Source organism: Canis lupus, chromosome 1 (genome assembly GCF_048164855.1).
Source record: "Canis lupus baileyi chromosome 1, mCanLup2.hap1, whole genome shotgun sequence".
NCBI lineage: Eukaryota > Metazoa > Chordata > Mammalia > Carnivora > Canidae > Canis > Canis lupus.
In genome coordinates, this window is record NC_132838.1 from 71,800,719 (window position 1) to 71,820,317 (window position 19,599).

General features: G+C 33.2%; 1 protein-coding gene across 5 annotated transcripts in view; it reads right to left on the minus strand.

Annotated features, from left to right (window-relative positions):
• Positions 1–19,599, minus strand: part of ERCC6L2 (ERCC excision repair 6 like 2) — a 160,171-nt gene that overhangs the window by 81,466 nt on the left and 59,106 nt on the right. For all 5 annotated transcript variants that reach the window (XM_072834593.1, XM_072834591.1, XM_072834603.1 and 2 more), the window contains one exon: positions 17,306–17,428. In XM_072834593.1, coding sequence (XP_072690694.1) covers positions 17,306–17,428 — 123 coding nt within the window. The remainder of the gene's footprint in view (positions 1–17,305; positions 17,429–19,599) is intronic.

Sequence of the window (19,599 nt, forward strand, 5' to 3'; positions counted from 1 at the left end):
AAAACTAGATCTAAAATATAATACAAACAATAAAAATATGCTCATTTAAATATTACTAAAATCAACAGAGGCCACATTTAATCATTCAACTAGAGAAGACCGAATTGCTTTTCTCTCTTTCAACAAATCTAGCTCAGTTACTGAAATGCATGCTTTTAAAGTTTGAGTCTTCATGCTCTATGGCCTTAGAAAAATGTGATGTGCACTGTGACAAAATACTCAAAGATGTTTTCATGTGCAATGATTTTTGTGGTAGAAGTAGTTCTAGTATTAACAATAATTACCATACCATTATTGAGCACTTGCTGTGTGTCAAGGGCTGTGCAAAGTAGTTGACAAATATTAGCTCTTTACGTACACTTTACATAAAAATGCTATCAAGTAGAAGTATTTAGTATTTCCTTTCTAAAGGATGAGATGAGATGAAAAAACTAAGGTGTAGAGATGTTAACACCCAAGGTCATACTGCTACTAGGTGGCAAAAGAAGTATTTGAATCCATGTCTGCCTAATTCCAAAGCTTATAATCACCATATTGCGTTAGTACTGTAATTCAGAAAGTCCATGACTATGAGACATATAGTTTTCTTATTTACCACTGTAACTCTAAAACTTTGTATAGCATTTAGAAAACAAAGATGCTCAAGTGATAAATTAAATAATAAATGCAACCATGCATGACAGTGCCATGGTAGGAAGAGTGATGTATATTCAGAGAACAACAGACATATAGAACCAAAACAAAGGTCTCACACAGGAGGATGTGAGATACTGAAGTGAAAAATAATATGTACCTTTATAGAAAGAGAAATTACAAACCATAAAATTGAATTTTTGCTATTTAACTCAAAGTTCTAAAAAATATTCCCTGTAACTACCTCTATAACACTAATTCTTTCAAAAATGCCAAACCTAATTAATTTAAACACTATTATGTATAATTGAGGACTTTTCCTTTGAAATACTGTGGCTAATATAGGAATTTAAGTTTAGAATCCATTCAAGTCATGAGCCTCTCCAAATCTTTTTTTTGGAAAGCAGCGTAAGAAGTATGCCAAAACTAGACTTTCTTCAAAAATATGAAAATATTGGACAACAAACTAATAAATATCAAATCTTGCAATTAAACAAGAGAAGTAAATAAAGGATGAGAATGAAAATAACAAGTATAAATATTTATAGAAAATATAAGTAAAACAATAAAATGAACAGTAAATCAATTAATGTTTTTAAAGTTTTATTTATTTGAGAGAGTGTGCCTGCATGTGCAAATGGGGGGAGGGGCAGAAGAGAGAATCCCAAGCAGACTCCCCCACTGAGTGCAGAGCCCAACTTGGGGCTCCATCTCATGACCATGAGAGATGAGGTCATGACCTATTGAAATCATGAGTCAGACATTCAACTGACTGAGCCACTCAAACAGTAAATCAATTATTAAGAACAGTAAAAAAATTAAGAAAGTGCAATTTATCAAATACGTGTTGCACCTTAAGTGGTACATTAGATCAAATGAACTTAAATAGATATATACAGAATATTTGATTCCAAAGCAGCAGAATATGCATTCTTTTCAAGAGCATATTGTAACTGTAACTAACACTTTCTGGTATAGATCATACGTCAGGACACAAAACAAATCTTAATAAACTTTAAAAGACTGAAATCATATCAAACGTCTTTCAACCACAAAGGTATGAAACTAGAAAAGAAATTACATAAAGAAAACTCGAAAATTCACAAATATGTAGAGATTAAAGAACATGCTAGTCATGATAAAATCCCTCAACAAGGTAGGTTTAAGAAGACAGATAAAAAAGGCCATATATGAAAAACCCACAGCTAACATCATCCTCAATGGGGATAAACTGAGAGCTTTTCTTTTGTGATCAGGAAAAGAAAGGGATATCCACTCTTCAACTGTTAAAGAACAGTTGTTTAACATAGAACTGGAAATCCTATCTACAGCAAACAGGCAACAAAAATAAATAGGCATCCAAATTGGCAAGGAAGAACTAAAATTTTCACTATTTGCAGATGGCATGATACTATATAAAAAACCTAAAAGACCACCAAAAAAAAAAAAAAAAAGATAAACTAATTCAGTAAAGTCACATGATACAAGATCAACATATGGAAATCTACTGCACTTCTATATACTAATAATGAAGCAGCAGAAAGAGAAATTAAGGAATCAATCCCATTTATAATTGCACCAAAAACAATAAGATACCTAGGAATAAACCTAACCAAAGGGATTAGGACCTGTACTCTGAAAACTATAAACACTGGCAAAAGAAATGGAAAAACATTCCATGCTTAAGGATCAGAATAAATATTGTTAAAATGTATATGCTATCCAAAGCAATCTACACATTTAACACAATCCCTATCAAAATATCAATAGAATGTTTGACAGAGCTAAAACAAAATCCTAAAATTTGTATGGAACCACAAAAGACCCTGAATAGTCAAAGCAACCTTGAAAAAGAAGAGCAAAACTGGAGGCATCACAATTTCAGACTTCAAGCTATATTACAGAGCTGTGGTGACCAAAGCAGTATGGTACTAGCAAAAACAGACACACAATCAATAGTACAAAATAGAAAACCCAGAAACAAACCCACAACTACATGGTCAACTAATCTTCAACAAAGCAGGAAAGAATATCCAATGGAAAAAGTCTCTTCAATAAGCAGTGTTTGGAAAACTGGACAGCAACATGCAAAAGAATCAAACTGTACCACTTTCTTACACAATACAGAAAAAAATTCAAAATGTATTAAAGACTTAAATGTGAGACTTGAAACCATAATAATCCTAGAGGAAAACATAATAATCCTAGAAAATGGAAGTAAAACATACCAAAGTATTCTCTTTGATATTGGCTTTAGCAACTTTTTTCCAGACATATCTCCAGAGGCTAAAGAGACAAAAGCAAATAAACTACTGGGACTTCATCAAAATAAAAATCTTCTGCACAGTGAAGGAAACAATCAACAAAACTAAAAGGCAACCTATGGGAATGGAAGAAGATTTTTGGAAATGACATATCCGATAAAGGCTTAATATCCAAAATATATAAAGAATTTATACAACACCTAAAAAACAAATAATCCAATTAAAAACTGGGCAGAGGACATGAATAGATATTTTTCCAAAGACATATAGGTGGTCAACAGGCACATGAAAAGATGCTCAACCTCACTCATCATCAGGGAAATACAACTCAAAACTACAATATCACCTCACACCTGTCATAATGGCTAAAATCAACAACACAGGAAACAAGAGATGTTGGCAAGGATGTGGAGAAAGGGGAACCCTCATGCACTGTTGGTGGGAATATAAACTGGTGAAGCCACTCTGGAAAACAGTGTGGAGGTCCCTCAAAAAGTTAAAAATGCAACTAACTTGACTACAATCCAGCAATTGCATTACGAGGTATTTTTCCAAAGAATACAAAAATACTAATTCAATGGGATAGAGCATTATCTACAGCACATTATCTACAATAGCCAAATTATGGAAACAGACTAGTGTCTACTGACTGATGAATGATAAAGATGTGCGATACACACACACACACATCACATATATATGTGTATGTTACAAAAAGACAAACACCATATGATTTCATGCAAATACAGAACTTAAGAAACAAAACAAGAAAAGGGGATAAAAAAAAAAGAGAGGGAGGTAAACCAATAAATATACTCTTTTAATTATAGAGAACAAACTGATGATTATCAAGGGGTGATGAGGGGAGGACAGGTTAAATAGGTGAAGGAGATTAAGGAGTGCACTTGCTGTGATTAGCACTGGGTACTGTATGGAAGTGTTGAATCATTACACTGTACACCCAAAAACAATATTACACTATATGTTAAATAAGTAGAACTTAAATAAAAATTTTTTAAAATAAACAACATGCTACTGAACAACTTAAGGGTCAAAGAAGAAATAAAATACCTTGAGACAAACGAAAATGGAAATAAAACATGCCAAATTCATAGGATGCAGAGAAACAGTTCTGAGAGAATTTCACAGCAATCTATGCCCACCCCCAATAAATAAGAAAAATCTCAAACATACAACCTAGTTTTATACCTTAAAGAACTAGAAAGAAAAAGTTAGTAGAAGAAAGAAATAACAAAGATCTGAATGGAAAAAATTAGAGACTAAAAAGACATAAGAAAAATCAGTAAAACTAGGAGCTGCTTCTTTGAAAAGGTAAAACTGAGAAAACTTTAGCTAGATTCACCAAAAAAAAAAAAAGAAAAAAAAATAGAGGGTTCAAATAAATAAAATCAGAAATGAAAGAGATGGTACAACCGATGCCACATATATACAAAGAATCATTAAGTGAGTACCATAAACAATTATGTGCTAACAAATTGGAAAACCTAAAAGAAATGGATATTTTCTAAAAACTACAACCCTCCATGACTGAATCATAAAGAAAAGAGAGAATCTGTATAAACCAATTACTAGTAAGATGAATTACTATTGATTTTTGAATCAATAATCAAACTCATCCAACAAACAAAAGTCGAGCACCAGCTGGTTCAGTGGTGAATTCTACTAAACATTCAAAGAAGAGCCAATGCAAACCCTCTTCAAACCTTTCTAAAAAATCAGGGAGAATCCTTCATTTTACAAGGCTATTGTTACCTTGATACAGAAACCAGACAGGACACCACAACAAAGGAAAATTAAAAACCAATATCCATGATGAACACAGGTCCAAAAATCCTCAAGAAAATATCAGCAAAGTGAATTCAGAAATACATCAAAAGGATCATATGCCATGATCAAGTGGGTTTTATTCCAGCGATGAAAGGATGGGTTGTTCAAATCTACAAATCAATCACACAGACACCACATTAACAAAATGAGGAATAAAGATCACATGATCATCACATGGATGCTAAAGAAGCATTTGACAAAATTCAACATCCATTTATAATAAAAACTCAACAAAGCACGTATAGAGGGAAAGTACTTTAACATAATAAAGGCCATATGACAAGCCACAACAATATTATACTCAACGGTGAAAGATAAAAACTTTTCCTCTAAGATTAAGAACAAGACAAAATTACTCCCTCTCACCACTTTTATTCAACATAGTACTGGAAGTCCTAGCCAGACCAATTAGGAAGGAAGGAAGGAAGGAAGGAAGGAAGGAAGGAAGGAAGGAAGGAAGGAAGGAAGGAAGGAAGGAAAAAAAGGAAGAAAGAAAAAGGAAGGAAGGGAGGGAAGAAGGGAGTAAAAGAAGGAAAGAAAAAATAGAAAGAAATCCAAATTGGAGGTATGCCTCGGTGGCTCAGTCAGTTAAGCAGCTGCTTCTGGCTCAGGTCATGATCCCAGGGTCCTGGGATTGAGCCCCACGTTGGGCTCCCTGCTCTACAGGGAGCCTGCTTCTCTGTATCTGCCTGCTGCTCCCCCTGCTTCTGCTCTCTTTCTCTGTCAAATAAATAAATACAATCTTTTAAAAAAGAAAAAAGAAAAAGAAATCCAAATTGGAAAGCAAGAGGAAAACTGTCAATGTTTGCATACAACATGATATTGTATATAGAGATCACTAAAGACTCCACCAAAAAAAAATTGTTAGGATAAACAGTTTGGTATAGTTGCAGGAAACGAAATCAATATGAAAAATCTGTTGCTTTTCTATACACTAACAACAAACTATCAGTAACAGGAATGAAAAAAAATCTCATTTACAATTACATCAAAATGAGTAGAATACCTAGGGATAAATTCAATCAAGGAGGTAAAAGACCTAGACACTAAGAACTACAAGTCACTGATAAAATAAACTATAGAAAGGGTGCCTGGGTGGTTCGGTCAGTTGAGTGGCTGACTCCTGATTTCGGCTTTATGCACTATCAGTAGGAATTTTAGTGCATTCACTATTAAAAACAAAAAATTAAAAATAAAACTATGATCCTATACTTTCACTTCTGCATATTTATCTGAAGAAAACAAAAACACTAATCTGAAAAGATATATGTACTCTCATATTCACTGCAGTATTATTTACAATAGACAAGATATGGAAACAACCTAAGTATCCACTGATGGATGATAAAGAAGATACATATATCACACCAACCCACCTACCCACATACATAGAATACTATTCAGCCATAAAAAAGAATGAAATCTTGCCATTTGTGGTAACATGGATGGACCTTAAGGGCATTATGTTAACTGAAACAAGTCAGATCAAGAAAGAGAAATATCATTTGATTTCACTTATATGTAGAATATACAAAATAAACCAAAACAATCAAGTTCATAGCTACAAAGAACATAGCCAGGCAGACCAGTGGTATGTGACATAGGTGAAAGAGGTCAAAAAAGTACAAGCATCGGGGAACCCTGGGTGGCCTAGCAGTTTAGCGCCTGCCTTCGGCCCAGGGCATGATCCTGGAGTCCTGGGATCGAGTCCCACATTGAGCTCCCTGCATGGAGCCTGCTTCTCCCTCTGCCTGTGTCTCTGCCTCTCTCTCTGTGTGTCTCTCATAAATAAATAAATAAAATCTAAAAAAAAAAAAAAAAAAAAGCACAAGCATCCAGTTATAAAATAAATAATTCATGAAGATACAATGCATGCCATGGTGACTACAGTGGGTACTATATTGCATATTTTAAAGTTGCTAATACAGTAGATCTTAAAAGTCTTCATTACAAGAAAAAAAAGAAAAATTTTTTTCTATGTATGGTGATAGACTTATTTACTGTGGTGATCATTTTATAATGTGCACAAATATCAAATCATTATTTGCACACCTGAAACTAATAAAATATGTCATTAATAGTTTTTAAAGAGCCTGGACAAGCATGTGGCTTTAAGATATATAAAAACATTACCATTTGCATAGCAACCAAAAAAGAAAGAATACCTAGTTAAACTTAATAAACAAGAAACTAGGTCATATAAAGAAAGCTAGAAACTCTGAAGGGTATACAATAAGATTTAAGCAAATGATACAACTATTTTTGTATATGCAGTATTTACAGTATGTAGATGTTTATTCTCCATAGAGAATACCAACTAAAATATCAATATGTTTTTACGAGAAAACTAAGAAAATTTGAAGACAAACTAGTCTTACCAAACATTAAAACATATTATAAAGCCAAAAAAATTTGAACTGGTTAGCACTAAAAGAGAAATGAATAAACCAACAGGACAGAAATAATACATCCAGAAATATACCCAGACATATACAAATGAGTTTCATTTTACTCAAAAGTGACCCTTCAAATCATTGTGAAAAATTGGGTATTCAATAAATGACAATTAAAATAATTGGCTAACCATTTGAAAAAAAAATAAAGCTGTACTACTAGATCACTCCTCATAGCAGAATAAATTCAGGCTAACACAGAGATATAAAGTTATAAAATAAAGACATATACAGTATAAAAGAATCATGGGTGAACTACAATCTTAGGTACAAAAAACTTTTCTAGGCAGGCATAAAACCCAGAAGCTATTAACATAGACATATTTAACTACCCAAATTTAAAAATATATATATATAATAAATAAGTCAAACACTGACTTTGTAAAAGTAGGAAAGAAATATTTACAGAATATAAAATGGACAAAAGATTAGTATATAGAACATATGATTAAGGACTATTAAGAAATATGATTAAAACTGGAACTTGATGTTTTAAAAAGCTATTAAAAGTCTTTTAAGATTCTAAAAAGATACTCAACTTCATAATTAAAGCAACAGAAATCAAAGCAAGATCTAATTTTTCTACATCTCTGATATAATTTATGTTTGTTAGCTCCTAGGATAAATGAAAAGGTGGGAAACAGAATTTTACACTCTTGGTGAGAATACAAATTGGCACAAGCACTTGAAAGGCAATTTGACTGTAGCTGTTAATTGTAATATACCCATAATTTCAGTACCACAGACAGTGTGATTCCAATATCAAGAATTTATCCTATAGTTAGGATGGCAAAAGTTGCAAGATATATGCAAGAAGATTTTCACAGCAGCATTATTTGCAAGATAATCCTTTTGGTATACATCAGAAACTAAAATAGGGGACGCCTGGGTGGCTCAGCAGTTGAGTATCTGCCTTTGGCTCAGGGCGTGATTCTGGATTCCTGGGATTGAGTCCTGCATCAGGCTCCTTGCATGGAGCCTGCTTCTCCTCCCTTTTTGTGTCTCTCATGAATAAATAAATAAAATCTTGAAGAAAAAAAAAAAAGAAACTAAAATAGTGTATATAGTAAATAAAATACTCGAAACATATTTTTGTTCAATCACCACTGAAACCACTTCTCATACCGTTATAACTAGAAAAATTCTCCTCTACATTAATACTGATTATGAATTTTCATAGACTATCTAAAGATTTATCATATGAGACAGCAATATTTAAAATTAATTTACTTTGATTTTCTTAAAGATTGAATTCCAATCCTAATAGCCTAAATCTAAAGACTCATTCCAAGAATTAATATTGAAATGCATACTTTATGTCTTTTCCTTTAGGAATTTATTCTTGGCAGGAAACATCTATTTCATGAATTCTTAGATGATTTATTCACACTTAAAAAGTTTCAAAATGTATATGAGATGTATCATATCACACACACATACCTAAAATCCACCACTCCTTAATTTGTAACATTTGACTCATTAAAAGGATTTTTTTCAAGAAGATCCAACATTAATTTTTCAGGATTCCATTGCTTTTCTCGCATTAGCATAATAAATATAAAGGAATTTATTTATTTCCTAGCTATTTCATAGACTATCTTTTAAAAATGCACAAAATTTTAACTGGTCCAATACAAATTTATCTTTTAAGAATTTTATAACACAAAAAAAAGCTACTTGTCTGAATTTCCTTCAGGGGAATAATTTAGGATGTCACTTGTAATCTCATTAAAAGCTTTATGAAATTCCAGTTCAAATGATAAATTAAACAAATGTATTTATTGATGCCAACTGAAACAAAAGAACAAATACAAAAATAAATCCACAATAGTGTAAAATGCTTGGAAGTGGTACTGCCAGATAACAAGAAATGTGTAAACGTAGAAGAAAACTGACATACTTGAGTAACAAGAATCTATCCTCTATGTAAGAGAAAATTTCCCCAAAAAACACAGTGAATTTTTCTAGAAATAGACAAACACTGTAACAAGAGACAAAGAAGGTCCTCAGATCATAAAAAGGGGTCAATTTATTAACAGAATATAACAACTGTAAATATTATACCCATATCAAAACATTTAACTATATAAAGTAAATATTAACAGATATGAAGAGAGAAAATGACAGCAATATAATAATAATAGGGGACTTCAACACCCTACTTTCAACAATGGATAGATCATCCGACAGGAAATCAATAAAGAAAACACCAGACTTAAACGACACAGGAGCAGATGGACCTAAGAGACAGACACACAACATTTCATCTAATAGCTGCAGAATGTATATTCTTCTCAAGCACATATGGAACTTTTCCTAGGACAGGTAGTATGTTAGGCCACAAAACAAGTCTTAATAAATGTGTGCTTTAAATCATATCAAACATGTTTTCTGACAATGGTATGAAACTAGTAATTCATAACAAGAGGAAAACTGAAAAATCCACATCTATGTGGATATTAAACAAGAAGTTCCTGACAACCAAAGGGGTCAAAGAATCAAAAGAAAAATCAAAAAATATCTTGAGACAAATAAAAATTGAAACACAACATACCAAAACTTATGGGATGAAGCAGGAGTTCTAAAAAGAAAAATTTAGTGATAAAAACCAACACTGAGGAAAAAAAATGCAAATAAACCTAACTTACACACTTCAAGAAACTATGAAAAGAAGAACGGGGTATGCCTGGGTGCACAGTCAGTTGAGCATCCAATTTTTGGTTTTGATCAGGTTGTGATCTCAGGTTCATCAGATCCAGCCCTTCTCAGGCTTCGCACTCAGTGTGGAGTCTGCTTGGAACTCTCTCTCCCCCCTCTGCCCCTCCTACCCCCGTTTGTGCACACTCCCTCTCTCTAAAATAAATAAATCTTTAAAAAAAGAAGAGGAAATTAAGCCCAAAGTTAGTAGAAGAAGGCAATCACCAAGATCAGAACAGAAGTGAATTAAATCTTCAGAAAAGATCACTGAAATTAAGAGCTGGTTCTCTGAGCAGATAAACAAAATTGGCAAAACTTTAGCTAGAATAAGAAAAAAAGAACACTCAAATAAAATTAGTGAAACAGGAGACATTACAACTGACAACACAGAAATACAAAGGATCATATGAAATTATACAATTATATATGAAGAAATTAGATAACCTAGAAGAAATGGAAAAAATCCCAGAAAAATATAACCCAACAAGACTGAATCACGAAGAAAGAAGATCTGAACAAACTACTAGTAAAGACACTGAATCAGTAACCAAAAACTTACCAGCACAGCAAACTCCAGGGCCAGACAGCATTACTAGTGAATTCTACCAAACATCTGAAGAAGTAATGTCAATCCTTCTCAACAATCCCAAACTCATTTTTCAAGGCCAATGTTATTCGGATATCAAAGACAAGAGTATCACAAGAAAAGAAAATTACAGGCAAATATCCCTAATAAATATAGATACAAAAATCTTCAACAAAATATTAAACTCAACAGTACATTAAAAGGACCATAAAAAAAATAAAAAAAAATAAAAGGACCATACATCATGATCAAAGTGGGACTTATTTCTGAGATGCACTGATAGTTCAACAAATGCAAATCAATAAATGTGATACATTGCATTAACAAAACAAAGGATAAGAATATCTTGATAGATGCAAAAAAAGCATTTGACAAAATTCAACATTCTTTTATGATAAAAACTCTCAGTAAATTGGACATAGAGAATCTATACTTCAATATAATAAAGACTATATATGACAAACCCACAGTTAACATCACACTCACTAGACAAAAGCTGAGTACTTTTCCTCTAAGATCAGTAACAAGACAAAGATGCCTATTCTTACCCACTTTATTCAACATAGTGCTCGAAGTCCTAGTCGAAGCAATTAGGTAAGAAAAAGAAATAAAAGACACTCAAATTGGAAAGGAGGAAGTAAAACTGTCTGTTTGCAGATGGCATGACATTACATGTAGAAAATCCTAAAGATGCCATAAAAACAAAAACCTCTTAGAACTCAGTAAAAATAAATTCAGTAAATATGCAGAACACAAAATCAATATACAAAAATCAATTGTTTCTACACATTAGCAAGAATTATCAGAAAAGGAAATTAAGAAAACAATGAAAAGTAATGGCAGAGTAATTAATTAAAGGAGAAACAATTATGCCAATCATCTACTTCAGAGAAGCAGCACTCCATTTCCCCTATATAAAGTACTGTGTATATTTTTCCAAAGCAGGAGAACTTCTTCAAAATTCATAATGAGTGTTGCAGCTGAGGAAATTTCTAAATTTCAAGGTTGAAGAAAAAGTCCTATACACTTTGAAACAAAAAGAAAGTTTGCTTTCCAAGGAGAAAACTAGTTCAGTACTGGAACCTCATCTACAATACGGAGTGACAGAAGAAAATAAAATTATTTTGGTTATGTTTAAGAGAAAATTTTTAACTTAGAATTCTACACACATAAACTATCAGTCCAACATGACAGCAATATAAAAGTATATAAAACTCTTGAAACAACTGAAGTTGTTAAACAAGCAAAAAGTGGTACAAACACAAGAAGAAATGAGAAAGCTGAAAGACAAAGCAGGAAAATTTAATATATTTCTCTCAAGATCTAATTGCTCAAACAGACCAAACCCAAAACAAAACGGTATTAAGAGTTTTAACAATACAAATAACAACCTTGATTAAACAGATATATGTAGAACTATGTGGCCATAATAAAATAGAATGCACAAAATATTGCATGAATTTTAAAATAACTACAACTATGGACATCACAGCATTAAAAACACCTGAAATTGGATTTAGCCCCCCCCACACACACACACAAATATTAAACCTGTATTATCTGAACACAAAAGTAGAAATCAACAAAAAAGGCTAAATACTCCCATCATTCTCCATCCCTCAATAATATATATTCACTTGGAAATTTTAAACTTCACCTTAAATAGCTCTTGAGTGAAAGAGAAAAACTATAGAGTCACAAATAATTTAGGAAATAATGAAAAGACCACCTAACGAAAATTATGGAATGCAGCCAAAGTAGTACTCCAAAAAACATATACAACTCTAGTGAAATTTATTAGAATATAAGAAAGATTAAAAATAATTAAGAATTGAACTGAAGGAGATAGAAAAATAGTGTGTATCACAGCAATGAATTACACATATATATGCATGTGTACCTACATAAATATATAAATGTAAATAATATATATTATAAATATCTTTAAATATTTAAAGTATTACTTTTCCATTCTGTTTTCTCTGCTGTTGGTTATCATAACTGACATAAGATATTCATAAATTCTGCACTGATATTTAGAATCAAATACAATTGAAAAATGGACTACAAATAGTACTTGAACTCTGAAAGATTTAAAGACACATTAAGAATGTGCTTTAAAGGAGAGATCACTACCAACACCAAGGAAATACAAACGATTTTAAAAACCTATTATGTGCAGCTATACGCCAATAAATTAGGCAATCTAGAAGAAATGGACCCATTTCTGGAAGACCATAAACTACCGAAACTGGAACTGGAAGAAATAGAAAACCTGAACAGGCCAATAACCAGGGAGGAAATTGAAGCAGTCATCAAAAACCTCCCAAGACACAAAAGTCCAGGGCCAGATGGCTTCCCTGGGGAATTCTATCAAAAGTTTAAAGAAGAAACCATACCTATTCTACTAAAGCTGTTTGGAAAGATAGAAAGAGATGGAGTACTTCCAAATTCGTTCTATGAGGCCAGCATCACCTTAATTCCAAAACCAGACAAAGACCCCACCAAAAAGGAGAATTATAGACCAATATCCCTGATGAACATGGATGCAAAAATTCTCAACAAGATACTAACTAGCCGGGGATCCCTGGGTGGCGCAGCGGTTTGGCGCCTGCCTTTGGCCCAGGGCGCGATCCTGGAGACCCGGGATCGAATCCCACGTCGGGCTCCCGGTGCATGGAGCCTGCTTCTCCCTCTGCCTGTGTCTCTGCCCCTCTCTCTCTCTCTCTCTGTGACTATCATAAATAAATTAAAAAAAAAAAAAAAAAAAGATACTAACTAGCCAATAGGATCCAGCAGTACATTAAGAAGATTATTCACCATAACCAAGTAGGATTTATTCCCGGGATGCAAGGCTGGTTCAACGCTCATAAAACAATCAATGTGATTCATCATATCAGCAAGAAAAAAAACAAGAACCATATGATCCTCTCAATAGATGCAGAGAAAGCATTTGACAAAATACAGGATCCATTCCTGATCAAAACTCTTCAGAGTGTAGGGATAGAAGGAACGTTCCTCAACAGGTTAAAAGCCATCTACGAAAAGCCCACAGCAAATATCATTCTCAATGGGGAAGCACTGGGAGCCTTTCCCCTAAGATCAGGAACAAGACAGGGATGTCCACTGTCACCACTGCTATTCAACATAGTACTAGAAGTCCTAGCCTCAGCAATCAGACAACAAAAAGACATAAAAGGCATTCAAATTGGCAAAGAAGTCAAACTCTCCCTCTTCACTGATGACATGATACTCTACATAGAAAACCCAAAAGACTCCACCCCAAGATTGCTAGAACTCATACAGCAATTTGGCAGTGTGGCAGGATACAAAATTAATGCCCAGAAGTCAGTGGCATTTCTATACACTAACAATGAGACTTAAGAAAGAGAAATTAAGGAGTCAATCCCATTTACAATTGCACCCAAAAGCATAAGATACCTAGGAATAAACCGAACCAAATAGGTAAAGGATCTTTACCCTAAAAACTATAGAACACTTCTTAAAGAAATTGAGGAAGACACAAAGAGATGGAAAAATATTCCATGCTCATGGATTGGCAGAATTAATATTGTGAAAATGTCAATGTTACCCAGGGCAATTTACACGTTTCATGCAATCCCTATCAAAATACCATGGACTTTCTTCAGAGAGTTAAAAGAAATTATTTTAAGATTTGTGTGGAATCAGAAAAGACCCCAAATAGCCAGGGGAATTTTAAAAAAGAAAACCAGAGCTGGGGGCATCACAATGCCAGATTTCAGGTTGTACTACAAAGCTGTGGTCATCAAGACAGTGTGCTACTGGCACAAAAACAGACACATAGATCAATGGAACAGAATAAAGAATCCAGAAGTGGACCCTCAACTTTATGGTCAACTAATATTTGACAAAGGAGGAAAGACTATCCACTGGAAGAAAGTCTCTTCAATAAATGGTGCTGGGAAAATTGGACTTCCACATGCAGAAGAATGAAACTAGACCACTCTTGCACCATACACAAAGATAAACTCAAAATGGATGAAAGATCTAAATGTGAGACAAGATTCCATCAAAATCCTAGAGGAGAACATAGGCAACACCCTTTTTGAACTCGGCCACAGTAACTTCTTCCAAGATACATCCATGAAGGCAAAAGAAACAAAAGCAAAAATGAACTATTGGGACTTCATCAAGATAAGAAGCTTTTGCACAGCAAAGGATACAGTCAACAAAACTCAAAGACAACCTACAGAATGGGAGAAGATATTTGCAAATGATGTATCAGATAAAGGGCTAGTTTCCAAGATCTGTAAAGAACTTATTAAACTCAACACCAAAGAAACAAACAATCCAATCATGAAATGGGCAAAAGACATGAACAGAAATCTCACAGAGGAAGACACAGACATGGCCAACAAGCACATGAGAAAATTTTCCACATCACTTGCCATCAGGGAAATCCACATCAAAACCACCATGAGATACCACCTCACACCAGCGAGAATGTGGAAAATTAACCAGGCAGGAAACCACAAATGTTGGAGAGGATGTGGAGAAAGAGGAACCCTCTTGCACTGTTGGTGGGAATGTGAACTGGTGCAGCCACTCTGGAAAACTGTGTGGAGGTTCCTCAAAGAGTTAAAAATAGATCTGCCCTACGACCTAGCAATTGCACTGCTGGGGATTTACACCAAAGATACAGATGCAATGAAACGCCGGGACACCTGCACCCCAATGTTTATAACAGCAATGTCCACAATAGCCAAACTGTGGAAGGAGCCTCGGTGTCCATCGAAAGAGGAATGGATAAAGAAGATGTGGTTTATGTATACAATGGAATATTACTCAGACATTAGAAATGACAGATACCCACCATTTGCTTCGACGTGGATGGAACTGGAGGGTATTATGCTGAGTGAAATAAGTCAATCGGAGAAGGACAAAAATTATATGGTCTCATTCATTTGGGGAATATAAATAATAGTGAAAGGGAATAAAGGGGAAAGGAGGTAAAATAAGTGGGAAATATCAGAAAGGGAGACAGAACATGGAAGACTCCTAACTCTGGGAAACGAACTAGGGGTGGTGGAAGGGGAGGAGGGCAGGGGGTGGGGGTGACTGGGTGGCAGGCAGAGGGGGGCACTTGACGGGATGAGCACTGGGTGTTATTCTGTATGTTGGCAAATTGAACACCATTAAAAAATAAATTTATTATTAAAAAAAAAAAAAAAAGAATGTGTTTTAGACAGAAAGGGAGAGGCACCTGGGTGGCACAGCCGGTGAAGCATCTGCCTTTGGATAGGGTAATGATCCTAGAGTCCCGGGATGGAGCCCCACTTTGGACTCCCTGCTCAGTGGGGAGTCTGCTTCTTCCTCTGCCCCTTACCCCACTTGTGCTCTCTCTCTCTTGCTGTTCTCTCAAATAAATAAATAAAATCTCAAAAAAAAAATCCTCATTTAAGTCTATTAGAAAATCATTTTAAAAATAAATAAATAAATAAATAAATGGGAAGGGAGGGAAAAATAAAAGAAGGCAAAATCAGAGAGGGAGACAAACCATAAGAGACTCTTAACTCTAGGCAACAAACTGAGGGTTGGTTGGGGAAGGGGCAGGTAACTAGGTGATGGACATTAAGGAAGGCCCATGATGTAATGAGCACTGCATGTTATATAAGACTGACAAATCTCTGAACTCTACCACTGAAACTAATAATACACGATATGTTAATTAACTGAACTTAAATAAAAAAATAAAATGGCTCAAGTGAAAAAAAAAGAATATGCTTTAAAAAGAAGAAAAAATTATAATACTTCTTTAGGATCAAATTAAATTTGACATAGGACATATTTATAATACTAAAAATAAAAATTTTAAAGTAATAATAATATCATAAGCCAATATATCTCAAAATTTTGCAATAACTGCTCCAATAATAGAAATTAGTAAACTGGCCTCAGCAATCTTATGTATAAGACTATTACAGATGAAAGTGTTTTAAAACTTGACTTGTAGAAAATAATTTCATTACCATAACAAGATGCAGATTTCATAAAATCACTTCATCTTTATTTCTATCCAGTTTCCTGGTATTCAGAATATAAAAGACAGAAAAGTATACTTTTTCTTATTATTATTCTTATTTCTTATTTCTTACTATTTCATTATTTTATTAGAAATCTCTTATTTTTATGAGTAATATAGATTTATAATACTAAAATATTAGTATTAGTAATATATATTTATAATATTTATAAATATAATATGTATTTATAAACATGTATTTACAAAGGAGAAAACTGAAATGTAAACATGAATAGCATTCAGTCACAAGGGAAGAGACAAAGACACACCTAGACCAAAGTTTCTCTGATTTCAACTTCAACGGTCCTCATGTAAGAAGAATTTGTTTCAAATTTTCAGGATGTAATTAGTCTGCTAAACAACTTTATCAGTGATGTACCTTTATTAGCTACATCTGTAATGGTCTCTCATTGTCACATAAATAAAAAACAATACAATGGACTTTGATTAACTTCACATACACATTTATGGAAATTTAACAAGTTAATAAAAATAAGTCAAAAAAATCCAGTCAAGAAAAAGACTAAAACACTCCAAAAAAATTTAAGCCAAAATTGTATTTTGTCATTTTGAGAGTCAATCATACTCAATTTGAGGATGAAAATGATCATCTTTCAAGAATGTGGTCTATAAAACAAATATTTTAATAATGTTTCTAAGTTCTATGCTTTAAATTCATACTATGATGTGTGCTATTTACAAGTTTCCATATACTTTACCAATGCCAGCTTTACGAACCTTATGTTTCTAAACATCTTACCTTTTTTGCTGTAGAAGAAGGAGGCTCCTTTTTCATACTTCTTAGTAAAAACTCTGGCATATTGTTTTCAATATCTTCACGAGTTCCCTTTTTATGCAAAACTGCGGCCAAAAATGAAATAACCTGAGAGAAAAGAAACAACTTTTTAATTATTGTGTAAATGCTTCAAGACAAAATTTATGGCTTACATGATTACCCAATTAGTGAAAATTTGAGTATGTACAAATAGATTTGTTACAGGGAAAAACAACATGAAATAGTAGTATTGGTTTTCTTTATATATACTAAGAAACAAATGTACAGTACACGTTACCCTTAAATACAGTAAAAAAGAATTCTCACATGGCTATCTCTTCCACAATAAGTTCTATCTACTCAATGAATTCATTCTTGATCTCGTCAGGTAGGACATTACTTTCTTATTTGTTTCTTTCCATGGAAACTATCTCTGCATATACTCTACTAGAATAAACTATAGACATTCTTTTTTCCCTGTAGAAAATAAACCCCTTAAGGGAGTAATATTTGGCTCATAAAGTTGTACACTTCTGTTGATCTAATAATTATAAATGGAATGACGGAATGTTACTTTACGATAGACTAAGACAATTCATCAATATACAAACCACTTGGAATAACAGCTATTCTCCAAATACTAAGTAAGATAGACAAAGAGACATAATAAAGGAAATGAAGAGCAAGAAATATTTAATCAATTGGATTTGGGTTCAAATTTCAGCCTAGTTGCTTTGGCAGCTATGTAAACTTAATAGCTGGTTAATCTCTGAATAACCATAAAAATACATGAAAATAGCAAAAATAAATATTTGCAGAGGTGTTTTAAAGATTGAGGGAAAGTATTTGGGGTATACTTATGAGGGGAAAGAATCAGGACTTTAGAAAAGTTATATAAATATCAAAACCTAAAGAAAAAAAATGAGAAAATTAGAAAAACTCAAAAACATAGTGTTTTTAACATGAGTATGGTTACCTACCATCTGAATACCAAATGACAAAAGAAAAAGAGTGGTGTAAGTATTTGAAGAGATAAAAGCTGAAAACTTCTAAAAACACTTAAAAAAAATCAAGCCATATATTTCAGATCCACTAAGAACATCAATCAGATAAATAAATAAATAAATAAATAAATAAATATTCAATCCACAAGTAGGTGTTTCATAGAAAAACTGCTCAAAACTTGAGACTAAAAAAAAAAAAAAAAAGACATCTTAAAAGTAGCAAAAGGAAAACATGTAAATTACCTTCCAAAAAAGCAACAACTGGACTAGCTGATCTTGCAGCAAAAACAATGAAAGACACTATATAGTTTAAATGATAGTTTCAAAATGCTAAAGAAAATAAAAGCAACCTAGTTTTATACCCAATACAGATATTACTTAAGAATAAAGATGAAGATATTTTCAGACAAAAACTGAACAAATTCATCAAAAAGCCAAAGGAAACAATGAAAGGATGTGTTCAGGCACAGGGAAAATTATATGTAGATGGTCAGTGATGCAGGAAAAACTTAAAAGCAACAAAAATGGTGAATACATAGAAAATATAAATATATATTAATATTATTGAACAAAACTAAAATGTCTTCTTGAAATTAAATAAAAGCACTAAGAGATATGAGAGCAAATGTATATGAGCCAGAAAGGGCCCAGCTCAGTTACAATATTCTGATGTCCTTCCACTGTTCAAAAGGAAATAAAAGTACTAATTTATGTTAGATTTTTTGATAAGTCAAAAATGTGTGGGGGCACCTAGGTGGTTCAGTTGCTTAAGTGTCTGCCTTTGGCTCAGGCCATGATCCCAGGATCCTGGGATTGAGCCCCACATCAGGCTCCCTGCTCAGTGGGGTCTCTCTCTCTCCCTCCCTCCCTCTCTCTCTCTCTGCCCCTCCCCTGCCTGCAGCTCCCCCTGCTTGTGCTCTCTCTCTGTCAAATAAGTAAATAAAATATTTTTAAAAATTGTTATAATCTCTAGGGTAACCACTAGAAGGAAAATATATCAATGTGTAAGTACTTTCCTATTAAGAGAGAGATAAAAGAAAAATATAAAATGATCTATCCAAAAGTAGGCAAAAAGAACATGAAAATAAACAAAGATAACATACAACAAATAAAAAGCAATAATAAAATCGGTTTAAAATCAAATATATTAGAAAGCACATTACATAGAAGGGACTAAATATTACAATTAAAAGACAAAGATCGTCAGGTCCATAAAATATGTCATTTACACACAAAAAAATTTAAAACAAGATATAGAAAAAAGTGTAAGTAAAA